At 43.5% G+C, this 21,356-nt stretch overlaps 1 protein-coding gene across 3 annotated transcripts in view; it reads left to right on the plus strand.

The window, feature by feature from the left end:
• The window catches only part of LOC109890603 (rho GTPase-activating protein 6), an 80,382-nt gene that overhangs the window by 32,526 nt on the left and 26,500 nt on the right, over window positions 1-21,356 (plus strand). For 2 of the 3 annotated variants that reach the window (XM_031824345.1, XM_031824344.1), the window contains exon 2: window positions 20,092-20,251. In XM_031824345.1, the coding sequence (XP_031680205.1) occupies window positions 20,092-20,251 (160 nt within the window). Of the gene's footprint in view, window positions 1-519; window positions 932-20,091; window positions 20,252-21,356 lie in introns of those variants that run through there. The other variant, XM_031824346.1, reaches the window with a different exon arrangement.

Raw genomic sequence — 21,356 nt, forward strand, 5'->3', positions numbered from 1 at the left:
TATTGCTAGGTAAAGTAGTCTAGTCAGCTATATAGACCTTATATATAATAGGCCTAATCATCACCAGTTTACCTTACCTGACATGCAGGGCATCTGCTCAGGGCCCCATCCTCAACTGAATATACAATCTGTTTTCAGGGACAAGGTATCTTCAACCTAGCTATATCTTTTCCCCTGAAAACCGAATGTGGGGACCCACTCAGGCGTTTATTTTACAACCACTACATTAGGTTACAGGGGCCCTGACCTCCAGTCATTCTCACACAGATATCATGAACATGGCATAAGTACTGGAAAAATATATAGAACTGCAAGAAATGAGCTTTAAAATGGCAATAGTGTCTCACTACCCCATGGAAAAATGTGTAGAATTGCAGGAAATGCATTGTATCACTGCACAAAAAAAATGCACTGGATATCTTTATGTTGTTGTTGCACTGGCCGTTCATCCCTTTCACTTTCTCCACTCGCTCTCCGTGTGCTCCCTTGAGGTGCCCCGCCTTTAGCCCCTCTCCTCTAGTAGTTTCCTCTCTGTTCAGAACCGCGGCGCAGCATCGCAAACTTCAGCAGTAGGTCCACTACAGAGCCGAGTAGCCAGCATGGAGCGGGAGCTGTTGCGCACTGACACTGCTGTCCTCCGTGGCATGCATAACCTCCAACCTTACAAGTGTTGTCCTATTCGGGGATTTGACTATTCAGCGTAAACCTGTTACAAGTGGTTTTTTTTGTGTAGCTTTTTTCTTCAATCGAAACTGATGATACAGCGAGTGGTGAGGATATAAGGATAACGCTCGTTCCGTTACTTTTGGAGGGATTCGATGAACATTTATTTTCTTTCCACGTTCACTTTTGGATAGGCTACTTTATATGTGGACACTTGTTCTGAATCATGGGCGACTCCGTATTCTTGGAGAGGCACAATGCTTACCTTGTAAGTATTCTGAGTTATGCTTATCTCTATACAGACTGTGGTTTAGAAGTATGGTAGCTGAGACATAGGCTTCCTCCTGTATTTGTTTATGTTAGAGGACAGAGATGGAAGGATATTGTTTCCTGAAAAGAAATGACTGACACATTGTGCAGCATCGACATGAATCCAGGCTATGTGCTATATGCACACTTGTTTTACTTCTTCCTCCAGTCAGTAGTGTTTTAGCCTCACCTCATTTCCGCTGCTATTCAAATTACCAACGAACCATGCCAACTAAAATCTGTTAGTTTCACACACAATAGGCCATCCAGTGTCCTTCCCCGATGTCAAAACAGGAGAGGAGAGAGCCAGAGGCAGCTAAGGTCAGTGGTAGGCTGCCTCATGACTCTGGAGAGTTATGTGGCTGGCTGAGTGGATGTTACCACAGAGATGAAGAAAGAACAGTACAAGCAAAGCCAGTCTATAAGTCTTCTTTTTCCTCACTGTCAGCTCAGGGTTCCAGTGCAGTGAGTGCATTCAGGCTTCACATAGAGCTTTGAGCATAGAAAACAACAGGTTTTGTGTAGCCTTTAATGCCCTCTGCTTTTGGAACCGCAGTGTTTCCAGTATTTCATGAACTGAACATGTTGTCGTTTCCTACCATCAGCCCACAGTCTTCCCTCTTGTGCTAACTTCACATTCTATATCGCTTCTTATTAGAGAGAGAGAGAGAGAGAGAGGTGGTTTAATGATGCAAGGGTCAGAGAGGCAGAGTAGAGGATAGAGAGAAACACACACACGCCTTACACCTGTCAGAATGTGTTGCATGTTTGCTTAATCCCAGCATGCATTAAGGGCTCATTCCAAAGTAACACGTGATTAGATAACCCTTCAGAAACAGGTTAATTTACACGTTTCGGGTATTTAAAAGATAGGGGGGTTACATAAAACATTATAGGAGCTCTGTGTCCCAATGACCCCATGTTGCCACAATTGTGTTTTGATGCGGTTGACTCCATCAGGCACCACAGAGGTGGTAGATAAGGACAAGTCAAATCTATGCTGTCGGTGATCACAGATAATACCTGAACTAATGCAACTATAGCCTCTTTAGCAATTGTGAGTGGTGTCTTTTGTTTACGTAGTGGAGTCTTAACCAAATCGTGGAGTGACAAAGAACTCTTCTGCATGTAAATCCTCATGGGTGGTTAGATCAGCATTGCGTGTTGCTGTCTTTCCCCTCGGAAATGAATCTACTGCCCACTGAGGCTGTTCGGTGGGTCGACTTCCCTTTATGAGCTATGTTTTTGAGGCGAAGACTCATAAAAGCGCAACCAAAGATTGAAAAACAATACAGATTTCTTTGGCTCCACTGGCTAACACTGTGGTCTCCCAACTGACATTTTTTCTTGAGGGGTATGAAATGTAGCGTGTATGAAAAGCCCATTGCAAGTGTGTAGACTCTTAAGTTGTGGTATCACTCACACACAGTTTACTTAGATAAACAACATGTTCGCATCTCTCTCCCAGAATGAACTGGTTGTTCAACTTCCACTGTCTTTGGAGTTATGAATGTCATGTGGACTGTAAGCAACACATTGCACATATCATATTGCAGAGTGCATTGGTTTTCATTGTAACTATTTAAGCAGACTCCACCTAGCCTTAGACACAGGAACCTGAGTGCTGCTGCCTCGAGTGTGTAGGAGTGGTTTATGGTTGGCTGTTAGTAGTGAACTCTCTGGCATATCACTGCCGGGTAATATCACCGCCGAAGGATCCCAAAGTTGGAGACAAAGCGTGGAAAGGAGGATTAGGTCCGCATAAGCTTTCCCCATCAGCCTTCCAATAAACAAATTCCATATTCTGTCATTTTGTCCACTGTGTATAAATATTCCAGATTCCAGTGTCATACCGATTGGAGATATTGAGTATTTGAAGAGGAGAGAGAGCAGCACCATGCCGGTTGCCGAAGCATAAACTTTGAATCTGTCTGGTAAGCGGCCATGTGGCTCTGCTCTACTTGGCTCTTTATTTTTATTCTACCTTTATTTAACCAGGCAAGTCAGTTAAGAACAAATTCTTGTTTTCAATGACGGCCTAGGAACAGTGGGTTAACTGCCTGTTCAGGGGCAGAACGACAGATTTGTACCTTGTCAGCTTGGAGGTTTGAACTTGCAACCTTCTGGCTCTAACCACTAGGCTACCCTGCCGAAAGGTCCTTGAGCAAGGCACTTTACCCTAATTGCTCTTTACCCTAAGAGCGTCTGCTAAATGACACAAATGTAAAAAATGATCAGATGCCACTGGATTGGTTTTCACCGAGGTTGGTCTCCCCTTTGTTCCGGACCATTCCCAGACGGGTGTTATTACATGGTTGTTATCTAATGTGTTCGGATTCTTTCTTCCAATGCTTTTGTCTTGGTGGAGTTTGAGGATCCATGATGGATTCTCTCTTCCTCATTTGGCCAAACATCTGCTGCCTGCTTCCTCCTTGACTAAAATGGTGATGGGTTGATGTCATCTGGTGGCTGGTTTTAGTGTCAGGGCATTACACAGGATGGCACGTGCTTGTGGCATGGTTAGAGGAAGTGACGTCAACCTCAACTGCCACTCACTCTGCTGAGGCTGGATCCTGCTACTCCGGCTTGTATCACTGTTGTGCGAAAGCTGCATCTTTACTCTCCCCTGGCTCTCCATTGTGTCCTTTAACCTTTTACTGCAGTGGGGTAACTCAGGGTCACACAGAGTGTTTCTTGGTAGTCTTAAACAGATCTACTTTATACCAAAAGTATACACCTCACACACATGGTTATGGGCTTAAAAATACAAGACCCCTGTACCATGTCAGATATAGAGTTGAAATGTATTCAATTTTGAGTTTGCATCCCAATATTACATGTTATAGACATCACAGAAGACTGAAATATAACAACATTGTTTGACATAGAAACATATATATTTTTTGAAATGGTTATTCATTTTGAAAAATATGAATAACATTCCACCCATGAGGCCACTAGAGGGTGCTTTGGTCATATGACTGCAGGAAATGGGTACAGATTTGGTACATTGTGTGATGTAGCAACAGACCTATTGTCTACTGTGTGCATGTGACTGACTCAGAGAGAGGAAGCAGACAGAAAGTCAGACATGTTGACTACAGATCGGATTGTTTAATTGTTGATTAATTGAATGACTGATTACAAACGTGCTGGTGTTGTCGGCTGACCTTCAAAAGACTTCTGTATCACAGTGGCTGGGCCTCTGTCTCTGTCCCCCTGTCCACACACACTCTCTCTCGCCCTCCTGCCTCTCCCCCTAACCGAGGCATCACTGGCCAAAAGGAACCTGCATCCACCCTTTTCCCTATCCTGGAGACACTCAGAGAGCCTCGTCAGTCTGAGGGCCAAGTACCTGCCCAGACAGGCACCAAATTCCTCTCATTGTTCTAGTACTAAGTAGATGTTTCGTAACGGGGTCTGGTCTGACCCCCGTACCTGTTTTCCGCTCACCTTGTCCTTGTTGTTTCCTGAAGGCTGTTTGCTTTGGCCCAACCACAACCACTCCCTCTGCAAATAGGACTCAGGTGATCGGCCGCACAAAGAAGGCTGTTTCAAGGCACCTGACTCCATGATTAAATCAAATCAAATCAAATGTATTTTTATAGCCCTTCGTACATCAGCTGATATCTCAAAGTGCTGTACAGAAACCCAGCCTAAAACCCCAAACAGCAAGCAGGTGTAGAAGCACAGTGGCTAGGAAAAACTCCCTAGAAAGGCTAAAACCTAGGAAGAAACCTAGAGAGGAACCAGGCTATGAGGGGTGGCCAGTCCTCTTCTGGCTGTGCCGGGTGGAGATTATAACAGAACATGGCCAGGATCCTATGGCCTCCAGGATGTTGCCCAGTTCCAACAGTGTTTGAGTAGATTTCTATTGATTCTGATTGAGTTAGAGCTGTTCTAGTTCTAACATATCTATTTCTATCAAGGCTTTACTTTTTTTCTGTTACCGGCAATTTCAGTGATTTCAGCCAACATGGTCAAACTAATGATACAGTATAACACGTTGTATTGGACTCTGAGGAAACAGATTCAGTGTGTTGGATCTCTACTTCCGGTTGTGTAATCTGACCAGAACCTCACATATAAATACAAGGAATAAGCTGTACTGTTTAATATCATTTTCAAAAAACATTTGAAGAGGTCAGACCGATTTCTTATTTTATTTATCTCTTGATTTGAGTAGTATTGTAGGATTAAAACCGCCGTAACAGCCCAATGGGGCTCAAATGTTGGACGTTAAAATCGGATGCAGTTACAGTGCCTTGCGAAAGTATTCGGCCCCCTTGAACTTTGCGACCTTTTGCCAGATTTCAGGCTTCAAACATAAAAATATAAAACTGTATTTTTTTGTGAAGAATCAACAACAAGTGGGACACAATCATGAAGTGGAACGACATTTATTGGATATTTCAAACTTTTTTAACAAATCAAAAACTGAAAAATTGGGCGGGCAAAATTATTCAGCCCCTTTACTTTCAGTGCAGCAAACTCTCTCCAGAAGTTCAGTGAGGATCTCTGAATGATCCAATGTTGACCTAAATGACTAATGATGATAAATACAATCCACCTGTGTGTAATCAAGTCTCTGTATAAATGCACCTGCACTGTGATAGTTTTCAGAGGTCCGTTAAAAGCGCAGAGAGCATCATGAAGAACAAGGAACACACCAGGCAGGTCCGAGATACTGTTGTAAGTATAAAGCCGGATTTGGATACAAAAATATTTCCCAAGCTTTAAACATCCCAAGGAGCACTGTGCAAGCGATAATATTGAAATGGAAGGAGTATCAGACCACTGCAAATTTACCAAGACCTGGCCGTCCCTCTAAACTTTCAGCTCATACAAGGAGAAGACTGATCAGAGATGCAGCCAAGAGGCCCATGATCACTCTGGATGAACTGCAGAGATCTACAGCTGAGGTGGGAGACTCTGTCCATAGGACAACAATCAGTCGTATATTGCACAAATCTGGCCTTTATGGAAGAGTGGCAAGAAGAAAGCCATTTCTTAAAGATATCCATAAAAAGTGTTGTTTAAAGTTTGCCACAAGCCACCTGGGAGACACACCAAACATGTGGAAGAAGGTGCTCTGGTCAGATGAAACCAAAATTGAACTTTTTGGCAACAATGCAAAACATTATGTTTGGCGTAAAAGCAACACAGCACATCACCCTGAACACACCATCCCCACTGTCAAACATGGTGGTGGCAGCATCATGGTTTGGGCCTGCTTTTCTTCAGCAGGGACAGGGAAGATGGTTAAAATTGATGGGAAGATGGATGGAGCCAAATACAGGACCATTCTGGAAGAAACCCTGATGGAGTCTGCAAAAGACCTGAGACTGGGACGGAGATTTGTCTTCCAACAAGACAATGATCCAAAACATAAAGCAAAATCTACAATGGAATGGTTCAAAAATAAACATATCCAGGTGTTAGAACGGCCAAGTCAAAGTCCAGACCTGAATCCAATCGAGAATCTGTGGAAAGAACTGAAAACTGCTGTTCACAAATGCTCTCCATCCAACCTCACTGAGCTCGAGCTGTTTTGCAAGGAGGAATGGGAAAAAAATTCAGTCTCTCGATGTGCAAAACTGATAGAGACATACCCCAAGCGACTTACAGCTGTAATCGCAGCAAAAGGTGGCGCTACAAAGTATTAACTTAAGGGGGCTGAATAATTTTGCACGCCCAATTTTTCAGTTTTTGATTTGTTAAAAAAGTTTGAAATATCCAATAAATGTCGTTCCACTTCATGATTGTGTCCCACTTGTTGTTTATTATTCACAAAAAAATACAGTTTTATATCTTTATGTTTGAAACCTGAAATGTAGCAAAAGGTCGCAAAGTTCAAGGGGGCCGAATACTTTCGCAAGTCACTGTATTTTGTTCCAGTGCCCATTTAGCCTGGGACTGGAAAATCCTGTGGTGTTACAGAGGTCACAGGGTCAAAAGGTGAGACAGGGGTCAGCACATCTCTGTCATCTGATTAACTTTTCTGATATGTCTCTCTGTGTTAGGTCAAAGGCCATGGAGCTCACTGAACTGCAGTCAAGGAAATGTTCAGGATCGGGGGAGTGTGGCTAGGCTAACTCAACCAGCCAGGGGAGAGGAACATTCAAAGAAAAAGCTTATGCAGCTACACTCAAAAACTTAGACGATGTATGGAAAAATAGTGGGATATGCTTCCGATGGAAATAGTGTCCAAATGAACTCTGCAAGATTCCCTGCTTCCCTGTAAATTCCTTTTGATGATGTAGATATAAAAAGCTTTTTATATATTTTTCCCTGATCAAAAACCTGGAACTCCTTGACAAATTCATGTTCTTTGCTTACATGGAGCCAATTTCCTGCAGCGCCCAAGACCCTTACAATTGAATGGATAGAAAGGACATTCCCACTTGATTTCACATGGACACTTGAATGCTCAGAAGAGTTATAGTTACAAGAGCGAACTAACATAGCACTTTATTTTAGACTGTAAAGTGAGTGTAATGGTTCTACGTTCAATTTCTATTCCTGGAAACAGAAGCACTGCCAATCTAGATGATGAAGAGCACATATTCTACCATATAAGGAGAATTCTGCAGACTACTTATTCACAGAAGGTTACAGGCCTAAGAGGGCTTGTGCTGATTTTATGTGTAAACGGGTGTCTATGCTTGAGTGCTCGTGTGAGTGAATGTGTGTGTGTGTGTTGTGGCATTCACAGGTCTGTGTATGGGTGGCCATAGTTAATTCAAGCCTAGTGTGTGACCTCTTAGCTCATGCTGATGTGGCCGGTGACACTTTGCTTATTGAAAGTCCAGTATCGTGAAAATATGACAGCTGACATGCAAAACATTTCGGGACTGTATCAACAGTGGACTAATTCATTTTTTCAAATATATATATATATGTGTATATATAGTTTTTGAGTGGATTTCCCTTTAAGAGTAGATTGTTTCCATGCTGAGGTGAGGAATGTCAGGCCGACAAGTGTGTCTACGCATACAACTACGCATACAACACCGGCACACACACAGGCACACACACACACACACACACACACACACACACACACACACACACACACACACACACACACACACACATTACACACACACACACACACACATTACACACACACACACACACACACACACACACACACACACACACCATCATCATACACGGAGGCCGAACGAGGTTAAGCATCACTGATTAGTGAATTTTCAACTACTCTGAAATTCCACTCAATATGTTATATTTACCACATCAAAGCTCTTACATCAGGATGACATTCCTCCTCATTACAGCTGAATTACTGCACCCTTCACTTTCAACTGGTTGCGGTAAACATTGTATGTGGCTGAAAAAAAGCAGAACGTGCTTGTCTCCCCCCCTCTCCTGGCATGTTTGCTGGTCGTGTCTTGTGACTGTGAGCTGATAGTTCCTCTCTCCATCAGAGGATTCCAACAGGCAGGGTCAGAGGTGCATGCCACAGAGGAAACACCAACGGGATGAGCGGGAGACCGAACAACCATCCGTCAGAAGTGATGTGGGGCTTGAGGGCTGTCTCCTCTGCCTTCAGTCTCTCTTATCTCTTATCTCCAGCATGTGGACATTTATCTTGTGTCTGACAGCCTTGTGTGGTTAGACTGAGCGACTCTCTCTCAATGGACTGGGCGAGCAAGTTCCTTTAGGAAGAAAAAGTTGTTTGTCACTTATTCCATGTTTTGTATTCAAGACGAAGGAAATGTCAGTGGCTAAGTACAAGCACTGTTCTATAGGTGATGCCATGATGGACCTTTCTTTCCCTTTTGCCAGTAATGTGACATCACACCTCGTTAGTATATATCCCATGTCTAGAGCTAGCTGTGTATCCCCAATGAGACCCCCTCCAGACTCAACGTAAAAATGACAAAGCGCTTCCCACTTTTCTTCACAGGGTTCCTGTGATGTCAGAAGGAGAGAGAGAGAGAAAGCGATCAAAACAATAGTGTTTTCCTTCTTTTTCTTTGAAAAGGCTGCAAAGGCTGCTCCCCACCCCTCTCTCTCAGACCCTGAGGAGGATAGAGCCCAGTTTAGCTTGGAGGGTCCTTGTCTAAGAAAACATTCAGTGAAGACCGTTAAGGTCCAGCACTTTATCTCTTCCCTTGCCAAGTCCTACAGAGTATGAAAGGCTGGGTGGTTCTAGTGACAGTCAGCAGATAGCTGGATTAATGGCCAGACCTCCTGCTTTCCAAGATGAATCTATTTTAACTGTGGTAAAGAAGACCCAAACGAAGGTGAAATCATACCAGGAAACTAGCTAAGTAAGTATACAGATACATGGTGTGATTAAGACTCTCCAAAATATCTGACTAAATTGTATTTTTAGAAAGGGTGTACCAAAATGGATTGATTATTTATTCATTCACCCCAAAAAATTGTCAACAGGGATTTCTATATGCAGTGGAAGTGCTCTCTAATTCTCAGGTATTATGGACTGTCGATGACTCACTGAAGAAAGGGTCTCTCCAGGATTTGTGTATTTATGAAATTACACTTTTAGTGGAAGAGACTTTCTAATAGGTAGTTTGGGAGTCATTTGTCACTGTGAGGGATGTTGAGGAGGAAGTTGTGAGTGCAGGGGAACAGAATTAAGTCATTGTCTTATAAACACACCAGTACATCACCATCTGGGGAACTATTGTGTGTGTGTGTGTGTGTGTGTGCGTGCGTGTGCGTAAGGAAAGCAGTACATGTATAGACATGACAACCTACCAGCATTAGACTGTGTTTATAGTGGAGCGATACCGTGATGCTAATTAAAAATGCCTCATTAATACTCATCAACAAGTATTCAGACTGTTGGACGACATTCATCATCATGAACAAATGAATTGATTGGATAGAACACTGACTACACCCACAGTTCAAATGCCGATGGTAACACTCGGCTAAAAGGGAAAGTTGTCCACAACGCTGAACTCGGAAGAGGTCAGGTGAATGTTGCAGTGCTGGAGGGAGGAGGTATAGAGCCGCGCAACTCAGATCAATAATCTGCCAGGAAAATCAATAAAGCACCAGCCTCCCACCCTGTGACCGAACCGACCTGGCTGATATATGCAGCCCTGGTTCTGGAAAGCTGGGCACTGTTGCCACACACACACACCTCTGCCCGGAAGAACTTCCTGAGTTAAGAGAAATTAGCAGCAATGGCTGACTGTGGCAGCTTGTGACATTGTGAGTCGTTGTTAAATCAAGTCCAAATGGTAAATCAAACTGTAGTAGTGCACAAAACTAGATAAAGACAAAATTATAAGGACAAAATTCAACATACATGCCACACACAGGCCTGTATGGGTGCACACGCACACAGATGCATACACACACACGCACGCACGCACACGCATGCACGCACGCATACACACACACACACACACACACACACACACACACACACACACACACACACACACACACACACACACACAAAATAACAAACTTTGAAAGGCTTTTCTCTGAGGTGGAAGAAAGTGTTCAACTTGTTCAACCATCAAGTAATGGTGACCTTTTGTGCCACGGTCAGATATCATCCAAGTCATACCGACATACCGGCATTCTGATTCAGCCATGGAGTTCTCTTTGTCCAAGAGAAAGTTCTGTAAGAATTCCTTTCCCATTGGTCATATCACCTGCTGAGTGTACAGTTGGCAGGGTTCAAAGACAAACACTAGCTATACATAGGCATTCATGACACAGTTCATGACAAAGTGGTGATGCATCAGCAGCAACGCACTGAGCACAGCCATCAATTCAACGTCTACTCCACATTGGTTCAACGTAATTTCATTGAAATGACGTGGACACAGCATTGATTTAACCAGTGTGTGCCCAATGTGAAGTATCTGTGGGGGTTTTCAACTTCTTCCATTCTATAGATCAGAGGTTCTTAAACGTTTTAATCTCGAGACCCAACTAAGTAGTTGACCGTCCTCCCGTGACCCAAATCCTCCTCCAACAACCCAAACTAAGAAGAAATAGTGTCCCGACCCAAAGTTTAAAGAAACCCTGATGTGTGTTGACTGAATAATCTCCTGTCAAAATTTGACAGGAGAATTACAGGACAGGACAAATGTACTGTAATAACCTCTCCATCAGGACATCTGAGAAACACCTTTACAGGCCCCTTGCGTAACCGTTCTGGTTATGAATCGCTTTAATTGTCAGCCTGCTTAAGTCAGCACAGCCACAACACTCTGTAACCATCAATCACATTCTCATGAACATCTGATGGCTTCTTAGCGCGTAGCGAGTGTAAACGGTGCCATGTGTCTTGTAAAGGGGCATTGCCTGGTGCTCGGCCTTCCCCCTGTCATCAAAGCTTTAAACCAGCCCAGTGGAACCAAGCAGTGTTGTAATCCCTGTTTTTTGATATTTTTAACAGCGCCTGTCAAAGTGAGACTAGGTAGTGGATGGAATGCAGTGTGGCTTGGGGCTTGTTCACAGTGGGCTAGTTTGAGCGATGTTTAAGCGTTGTTAAAGCCATTTTTGCTAAAGAAGCTCTCGTAAGAGCCAGAGCTGCCGTGACATCACATTAACAGGCCACAAGGGCCACAGATTTAGTCCCTCCATGCTAGAGGGGTGTTGCGATTGGTTCGCAGGAAGTGTGAAATGTCACAGCGAGTGTAGTGCGTCTGGAGGTCCCCGGTGTTTGTTATCTGGCGAACAAACACCGGTTTCCTGAAAAGAGAGCGGAGACAAGGGAAGGAAGAGAGGAAAGGGAACGAAGAGGAGAGAAGGAAGGAAAAGAGGAAAGGGAACGGAGAGGAGAGAGGGAAATAAAACATTTCACTTTTCTGGCACCCACAGAAAACATCCAGTCTTGATGGTGTAACATTGTGAAATATTGTGTTGTTGTTTTTCTCTAGTTCGTGGTTCTAAGAAAACCACCTTAGGAACAAAAGTTAATCTGAAACCAACTAGTGGATCATGTGGCTCAATATGGTTGTTCAGCTTGATTGCTCCTGATTGATTCTCTATTTATTTCCAGATGTCCCGACTGAGCAGGATGATTGAGTGGCACATTATTTATTTGGGAATGGGTGATATGTAGTGATGTAGTAATGTAGTGATATGCTCTCATGCTGTGGGTATGGCAGAGTGTTCTCTGGGGGGTTCTATGGGAAACCAATGCCCAGTGGGCTAGTTAGCGAACACGCTGCCTCAGGCTGGCTCGACTGCCTCCTAGACAGACAAAGAAGCTGAGAGAGGGAAAGAGACCAGAAGCTGCTGACTACTGAAGCTAACTTTTGCAGTTAGAGTTCCTAGACTTATTGACACACATTGGAAGGCCATACTTATAACATACCTCAGCTATACTGTCATTGCCACCTCTAATTTGGGCATAGTCTAAAACTCACAGCACAATAATTAGCTAAGTTGGACAAAGGTAATTTAATTCAAAATCAGCCACTCCCTTTTAACCTAACCAAAACCTCATGTTTCGCCTCGGGTCACATGTTTGACACCCCTGGTAGCTTTGACATCAAAGGACAATTGAAAACGAATGGAGAACATCCTCTGTAGTAAACACAGAACAGCGGTGCCATTGTGGCCTGCATACCTCGAGTAACAAGCGCTTGGGTATGAAGCAAAATCACTCAACCTATGTGTCAGGGGAACCTACGTAAGCAGTCTAAAAGGGGGACTATTAGAACTTTAGGGCTTCCTCCCTCCAGTCAATAAATATGTGCAAATCCTACTATAATGATGCCTTAACTCAGGAGCTTCTAGCTGTGTAGATTAGAAGCAGCAACTGAGGGGAGATGGAAGAGAGATGTGCGGCCCTCCGCGTGAATGTGTTTTGTGTGTGCACACGAGATATCTTTCGATTATGCTCGTTATCGTTTTGATTGTTCTGTGATTCGTCTTTAAGAATTTGGACGCAAGTGCTTTTGCGTATGACATCCACACATTCAACTGCATCATATTTACTTTGAGGCATTGGTAGGCCCGCGAGAGAAAAAGGAGACATTCTTCACGTGTGCTATAATAGTATAAAAATAAAAATAAAAACATAACAAATGATGTTTTAAAGGTTTCCTGATTCAGCGCCAAATCCTAACTGGAGAAGTGCGTGTGTAGCTCAGACGTTTGTGTAAATCATGCATTGATGTCAATGGGAGCTTGGCACGGAAATTCAAGTTACGTACTTGGATCTCCAGTGAGGAACTCAGCCATCACTGTCTACCCAGCTTCTAGCGGACTAATGAAAAACAACAGCGGACTAATGAAAGAAATACCAGAAGATCGTTTTTGGGTGGTATTAAAAAATATAAAAAAATACCTAAAAGACACAGGCCCCTGACAGTATATGGATTGGTGAAAATGGGGAAACATAGAGTATGCATTCATTGACCATTGACAGTGAATATGGAGACATGGGAACATACAGTCAAAATGATTATGTATTTTCGATGTTTATGGCTACCACTTTTCAAGTTTCGAAACTGATATCCAGCGCCACACACTTCTTTGCGTTCCTGCCTCACATTTACGTGTTTGTTGTGACATCTTCATCTTTTGTTATTGTGCACCCATTCGGAGATCGCAACTGCTACTTCAAAAGGCTCCAATTCACCAATTCACCAAGAGTCGAAGAAAGGTCTGCCTTCCTCTCCAGCTGTAATCACGCAGCAGCAGTCAAATTGCAAGGGGCTACACATTTTTTCCACACATTTTCCCCATGATTGACAAATCATTGAAAGCTCTGCATATGATATTGGAATCATTAAGAGCACTCATTAGCTCATTGCACTGTTGAGCTTAAAGGCATGCATGGGAGATTACACACAATCTTCGGAGGTGGTGATCTCGGCTGTAGGGGAAGGGAGAGCAGGGTGCGCTTGCACCAGAGACCCTTAGTGTTTGGGCTGGTTGGCTGGATGGAAAGGGGGATGGGGAACAAGAGAGAAGGAAGGAGAGAGAGGGGAGCGATCTTGGGTCATGCTATAGGCTGAATAGAGCAGTGGGAGGAGGTGTGGTTTAGTTTCACATGAGGTTATATGACAAAAATATATGACACACACACACGGGCCACTCGCACACACATAAAGTTATAGCTGAAGGAAAACGTTACAGTACTTAACTTACACTAATAAAACTGTACAGTAATAAACCATTCTGTGATTGGCCCTTTTTTCTACTGACAAACTCAATGTGTTTCTGATTTAATTGAACCCATGTTGTCTTACTGGCCTGACTCGGGTAATGTCTACAACCTCTCCTTAACAGTCAGATTTGCTTGATACCAGAGTTGTTTTGGTTCTATAGGTTATGTAACAATGATGTAATCTATACCCTCAACCTCAAAGGTTGAACTCAGTTACCCTAATGCACACATTCTTATGTCGTTACAGTTTTGAGTTCGTGCTACCCAAATGTCTTCAAAATAACCTACCTCATATGACCCCCCCCCCCCCCTCCACTTGATTATCAAACAAGCATGTTTGTCATGAGTTAGAGCTGGTGTGTTGTCACAGTCCCACATATTTGCGAATTAGAATAGTACATTGGAAGCACACCATCCCCTGAAACACTAAACATTTTGTCATTGTTGATAAGACCAGTGGTAGTAACCTAACCTGCTTCACCGTGGTTATTTTGCGTGGGATATAGTCTCTCCCTGACAGTCATGCTCGAGATGAGACGAAGGCTCACAATTGATGTGCTCGGATAGTTAGCCATGTTTTTCGTTCTTACTATATGTTTATGCCCCCCAGTTGTCTTTGTTAGTTGACATACCAGGATTTCCCCCGGGCTATTTTCTCTCAGGCAGCAAGACGGATGGACCACGGCAGGTGGAGGGGTCCATCAATCCTTTGTCTCTGACAGGCCAACCAGTGTTTAGCTAGCCCAGCGGCGCTGTAATTACAAGCAGATGTTCACCTTGGTGTGGTTCCAACGCTACACGAGTAATCCATTACCCTGTCAGAGTCAACGGGACCTGTAAAACGAAAACATAAAGAGTAAAAACAATGATGTAAAAAGGAACATTCTTTTGCTGCAATCTCTTAACATATCTCCCTCTTCAAAAAAAATTGTTTTCCTGGGCCACGGTATCAGGCGGTATCCCTACGCGAAATTGGGATTGGGTGGCCTATTTGGGATTGGTATGTTTCATCCCCAGATGTGCGATGTGGTATCCTCCTCTGAGAGGGTTGAAGAGCCGACCGTCATTTTCAAACGGAACAGATGTTGCCGTTAGTTACATGTGCGGACAGAGTGCATTTTCCTCCATTGAGAAAATGATTTTTGTATTATTGGAGCCCAAGGGCCCAAGGGCTTGTCCTCTCTCTGTGGTGTGGATATGCTCGTTTTGGAGTGTTTCAAGGCTTGTTTTTACATGAATTGGATTCTCTTTCATCATATCACATAGAATACACGTGCAGTAACAATGGATTTAGAAAATTAGAGGGGCGATAGTTGATGACAGGGCCATCAGCTGTCACTGATTTCATCTGTTCACGATCACATTCACATGGTTGTTGTTATAATAAGACGCCCTCAAATGAGGTCTGTAGCAAATGAGGTCTGTAGCATACTGGTTGGTTCATTTTCAGGGTTTAGATTCTCATTCTAAAGTTTCATTGGGGAGCCCGTCCTTCCAATTAACATAAAACAACCTCCTGTGGCCCAGAATTGAATCTGACTGGTGATTTGATTAGTTAGGTTCAGAACATGCTGCATTGTTTGTTTGCTGGGTTTTAATGGGTGATGTCGTGATCTTTTGTCCTGCAACCAACGCTATGGACATGTTGTCAATACAGTCATATCCGAGGATTCCCATTCAAGTCAACATTCTTTCTCTACGCTCTCTCACCCATTGAATTAGAATGACTAGAACGGTTATTCAAGTCAACATTCCGGCGGCCATATTGAGTGTACCTCTATTTCTATGCTCTCACCTATAGGCTATGACTATGTGTTGATACCTAGAGTGACATCCTACACCTCAGTCCTGGGCCCAGGTTCTTCTGGTCCTTTGGATCAGATGAATATGTTCTCAATTAAAGCAGTGGGATTGTACCCGCCAGGGTCGTAATAGAATGAATCTAAGAGAGAGGAACATGTTGTCTTTGGCAGAGTGCCAACCAGGGCTATTGTCCCAATTTTAAATTCACGGGATTTCATGCAGACAGCGTGTTATGAAAATCACCATGAAATGTTTGATTGTATGATGTAGTTGAAGTTACTGTGCGGTTTGCTACTGCTGATGGTTGCTGAGTTGTTGAAGAAGGTTTTAGGTCATTGCATTTGACTGAGAAATGAGAGAGAGCGGATGGAACATTCCATTAGGTCTTCTAATATGAAAACATGCGCATTGATTCAACTGATGATGCACTTTCTTTACTATATGTCCATTCAGTGAGGTCAGTAGCTTGTGCAAGTTTAGCGATTGAGCGTTCGATCGATGGTTGCCATGGTGATGTTTTCTGCATATCCCGAAACACTTGAGGCTCTGTGTACATGTTACCATGGAAACACACATATTATTTTGCTTCAATTTGTGCAATTTGTCCTCGCTCATTGAACAGATTTTAAAAAGGCGCATACGCCCACCTCATTAGCTGAGTCACCCCAAAGCTATTTAGAAAAGGGCTGCCCTGACAAACATTAAAACCCCACAATACATCACAGAGGTATCTTGGAGAGAACAGAACCTATAGGTTGAATGTTGTCATGAGTCAATAGATTTTTCAGTTCGGATTTGAGGGTCTGGAATAGCCATTACTAGTGTAACATGATGTTGTTCCTCCCTCTATACATGGTATACTTTGTTTAACAAACAGTCAGTCTGCCTTAAGGCATTATTGTAGACTTGTCCTGTATATCACAGTAGAGTAATAGCCTACCCTACATGGCCTACCCTATTGGTATGCTACAGTTAACCTTTCTTGCAAGACTTTCACACTTTTCAACGAAATTGAATTACATACGCCAAATTGTTAAGTGATATGATTAGTCACAGCAGCATGGCAACCTGAATAAGATTATAGTTAGATAACAGGAAGTGTTTTCAAGCACATCATCTGATGATTGGTTGAATAGAGATGTTCAAAGCAAATGGAATAACTTGATTGCAGTACACAACCATTTTATAATGTGAACGGAATGGGGTCATAGGATAAACAAACAACTGTTTAAGGACAAACAATTCTATTCTCATCCCGCTATTAAATCAAGATCAAACGTGATTGGCACCTATAACAATGCTCTACTGAAAGGCAAACAGTAAGCTTATTATGTCAGCTCAATGCCATTGGCAAGGAAGTTGAATTCATTTCCTGATTTCACTGGGAAATCAAATGGAATTGATGTGTTGAGGACAGCTCATTCTGAGTGACAATCTGCCCTAGTCCTATTAGCAGTACCTCTGGCCATGAGGTCTACCTGTGCCAAGGGTAAACATGTTTTCAGGCGCAGAGTGGATATGTGTGAGTAGTGGAAAAAGAGATGTGTAAAACACACTAAGGGGATGGAGGGAGGCAGCCTCGTCGGATCCTGTCTCTATATAACGAGAAGGCCATGTGTGGAAGACCGTGTGGGCCCCAGAGCTGGGGGTTTGGAGCAGGAGTAGAAATGGCTAACAGGCTTGGTAGTTTCTAGTCATCCCTAGTCAACTGTAATCCTTAGCCAAGTGTGAAAACAGTGATTACGAAAAGCAAACTGCCCAATATTGATTGGTTATCTGGCAAAGGTTTACAGTACATACAGCGGAGAGGATAAAATTGGACAAGATCCTTTTTATTCCTGAGGTTGTTAAGGGAGCAGCCATAGTAGATACATTTGACCCCTTTAATTCACCCAGTGGGTTATGGCTCTTACAAACATGTTGAATTGTTTTGTAACAAATTAGTTGTGTACTCTAAGCACTGTCAAAGTCAACTGGCTTTCCTGTTTACTGTATTGTAAATGTGCTCATAGAGACTAGAGTTAGTCTGACTAGAACTCAGAAGTGGTGGGGAGGGAGCAGCATTTCTGAGGTACCCGCGTTCCATAGCCATTCCAAACATGTTCCATCGATGGACTCGGGGGAATTGGAGCTTAGCCATTTCATTCAGCCCCCCTGCCAAACCTAACAGCTCAAGAGACAAGCAGCCCTTGCTTTTCCAGCTGTTGTCACCCCCCTTCATCCGCAGGGTCCTCCTTCCCTTCACCCCTTACGGCTGTGTCCTGTGTGTGCAACCAGTGGAGGGGACTGGAACGGAACAAGCTCTCTGCCATCACCAGTGGGGTGGGGAACTCACAACAACAGTGATGTGGTTTCATCCACACAGGGCTAGACGCTAATGACTAACTATTGGAGCAAGTGCATCTGGCTGCTCCTCTGCAGGGCGGGTGAGAAGCCTTTGTCCTCTTAGTACAACTGTGTAGATCTTCTGTTTCCACCTCCTGTTTTTCACTGTTCTGGTGGATGATGCTGTTGTTCCTCTCTGCTGGCTGGGGCGTTTTGGGAGCACGAGGTTGGTATTGTTTTATCTTTAAGCAGGAGTGAATCCAAGGTCGGTGCACAAAACTAGGCTTGCGTAAGAACAAGTTATAAGCTAAATGAAGTTCTATGACGTATTAAGGCAGGTTCAAGGAGGGACTCCATGTGTGTGTATGTATGTGTATGTGTGTGTGTGTGTGTGTGTGTGTGTGTGTGTGTGTGTGTGTGTGTGTGTGTGTGTGTGTGTGTGTGTGTCAGATTTAAGGCTTTGTGGCTGTGCCAGCTAGTGACCACTCTGCAGACCTGCCTACAGAACAAGATTCACGATGAGAAACGCTGACCTGCTCTGATCTCTGGCTAAAACATCGGTAGTCTAGCTCTGTCCTCTCTCTTCACCAGCTCATAGGGATGACAGAGGAGAATGCAGAACCATATATCCAGGGATTGAGGTGATTTATGAGTTCCTCATTAAGCCCTTTTTGAATTGACTGCTAGTCAAGCGATCCACTCTCATTCCTCCCCTTTCCCTAACCTACCATATACAATACTGTCCGCTCCGCTATGCACACTACCATTCAAAGGTTTGGGGTCACTTAGAAATGTCCTTGTTTTTTAAAGAAAACCAAATTTTCGTCCATTAAAATAACATCAAATTGATCAGAAATACAGTGTAGACATTGTTAATGTTGTAAATGACTATTGTAGCTGGAAATTTTTTCATGGAATACCTACATAGGCGTACAGAGGCCCATTATCAGCAACCATCACTCATGTGTTCCAATGGCACGTTGTGTTAGCTAATCCAAGTTTATTATTTTAAAAGGCTAATTGATCATTAGAAAACCCTTTTGCAATTTTGTTAGCACAGCTGAAAACGTTGTTATGATTAAAGAAGCAATACAACTGTCCTTCTTTAGACTAGTTGAGTATCTGGAGCATCAGCATTTGTGGGTTCGTCCACGCTCGAACGTCGGACGAAAAGTTCAAAAAGTTCCGTTACAGCCCGTAGAAACATGCCGAACTAAGTATGGAATCAATCTTTAGGATGTTTTTAACATAAAACTTCATTAATGTTCCAAGCGGACAATTCTTTTGTCTGTACAAATGAAGTGGAACGCAGCTACCTTTCACGTGAGCGCATCAGACCGAGGCTGTGGCACTCTGCCAGACACTCACTCAAAGAGCCCTTATGAGCCCCTCCTTTAGAGTAGAATCCTCAAAACAGGTTCTAAATACTGTTGACATCTAGTGGGAGCCTTGGGAAGTGAAACATAACTAATATCACCCTGTATCTTCAATGGGGGCTGAGTTGAAAAACTACAAACCTCAAATTTCCCACTTTCTGGTTGGATTTTTCTCAGGCTTTCGCCTGCCATATGAGTTCTGTTTTACTCACAGACATCATTCAAACAGTTTTAGAAACTTCAGAGTGTTTTCTATCCAATACTAATAATAATATGCATACATTAGCATCTGGGACAGAGTAGGAGGCAGTTCACTCTGGGCATGCTATTCATCCAAAAGTGAAAATGCTGCCCCCTATCCCAAAAATGTTAAATAAGAACAGCTGCTTTGAGATAGGGTAACAGTGGTACTAGCCCTGATAACTAACAAATGTTCCTCTGCCAAGTGACAGAATATAAATCTCTCCCCAGGGTGACTTCACCTGGAACAGCCTGTCAGGGCGGTGTGTACGGCTGACGCCGACGGCCATCCAGAGCCTGTCGGAGCTGGAACGGACCTGGCTACAGGAGGTAGCCTTCAACAGGCTCCATCAAGACTATGACCTGGGCTGTCAGATCACCATCCCCAAAGGTAAAGTATAGAGGTATTTTTGTGTGTGTGTGTGTAAACGTCCGTCTGTCTATCTTCCTTTCTAGTCCGTCCATCCGCCTGTCCGTCTGTCAGTTCATGTGGCTAGTCAGTCTGTCCCTGTGCTAATGCTACAAGCATTTTCACAAACATTTGCCATCAACATCCGCCTTGGACCTCTCCGAGACCAAACTCAAACGGTCTAGCAGACAATCTTGAACTTCCCCTCCACAGAGTGTGTTTGAGGAAGCTGTAAGCACTTGTGATTTGAGATGTAAACCTCAGTACACCTGATTTCCTATACAGTACATCTAAAAGACTCAGGAGTGAACTTCCTGTCTTATGTAGTGTCAGTAAGACACTTACACATGAAGATGTAGTCCTTTCCACTCAGGACCATAGGGCCATAGCCTGCTGCTCTGCTCTAAGCCATGCTCTGTGGAGAGCTGTATATTAGCCAGGGTGTGCATTCCAGTCAAAGGTTCTACCTCTCCCTCGGATGATTTAATGCGTTCGTCTGTGTTCCTTATGAATTCCAGAACCCCTCAGGCATGTGTTACTGAGATATTTCAGCACCTCGACTGTTGGTTTTGTTTATCTTGCGCCTGCGGTTGGGTTAGCCGGTGGTTTGCTGAGGCCCAGAGATCCTTGAAAAAATAGAGAATAGAAAAGCAAATGGCTGGTTGGATCGTTTTACAAGTAATTGGAGTGGGGAAGAGAGAGAGGACTGGAGGTTCCTGGGATTGCTGTCCAACTTGCCGAGTCAACTGACAAGAATCCAAACTATTTCCTCTCTCTCTCTTTATTTCTTTCTTTCTTTCTATTTTCTGTCACACACATACTGTCTCCCGCTCCCTTTCTCTCATAGCATCTCTCGAATACCCCCCGCTGCCTTTCCCCGCTCCCTCTCTATTCTTCACTGTTGTTCTGTCATACTCTGTCTTCAGATATTCCATAATGATCTGTAGATATGTCGAAGCATAGTTTCTTAGCAACCTGTTAACATAGCGGACACTGCTCAGGACTGATCTGACTGCCCATAATTGCACTCACTTGAAGCTTGTTATTGGTGTCAGCGTCTCTATGAACCTATTGTGCTCAACTTAAT

Source organism: Oncorhynchus kisutch, linkage group LG5, assembly GCF_002021735.2.
Source record: "Oncorhynchus kisutch isolate 150728-3 linkage group LG5, Okis_V2, whole genome shotgun sequence".
NCBI lineage: Eukaryota > Metazoa > Chordata > Actinopteri > Salmoniformes > Salmonidae > Oncorhynchus > Oncorhynchus kisutch.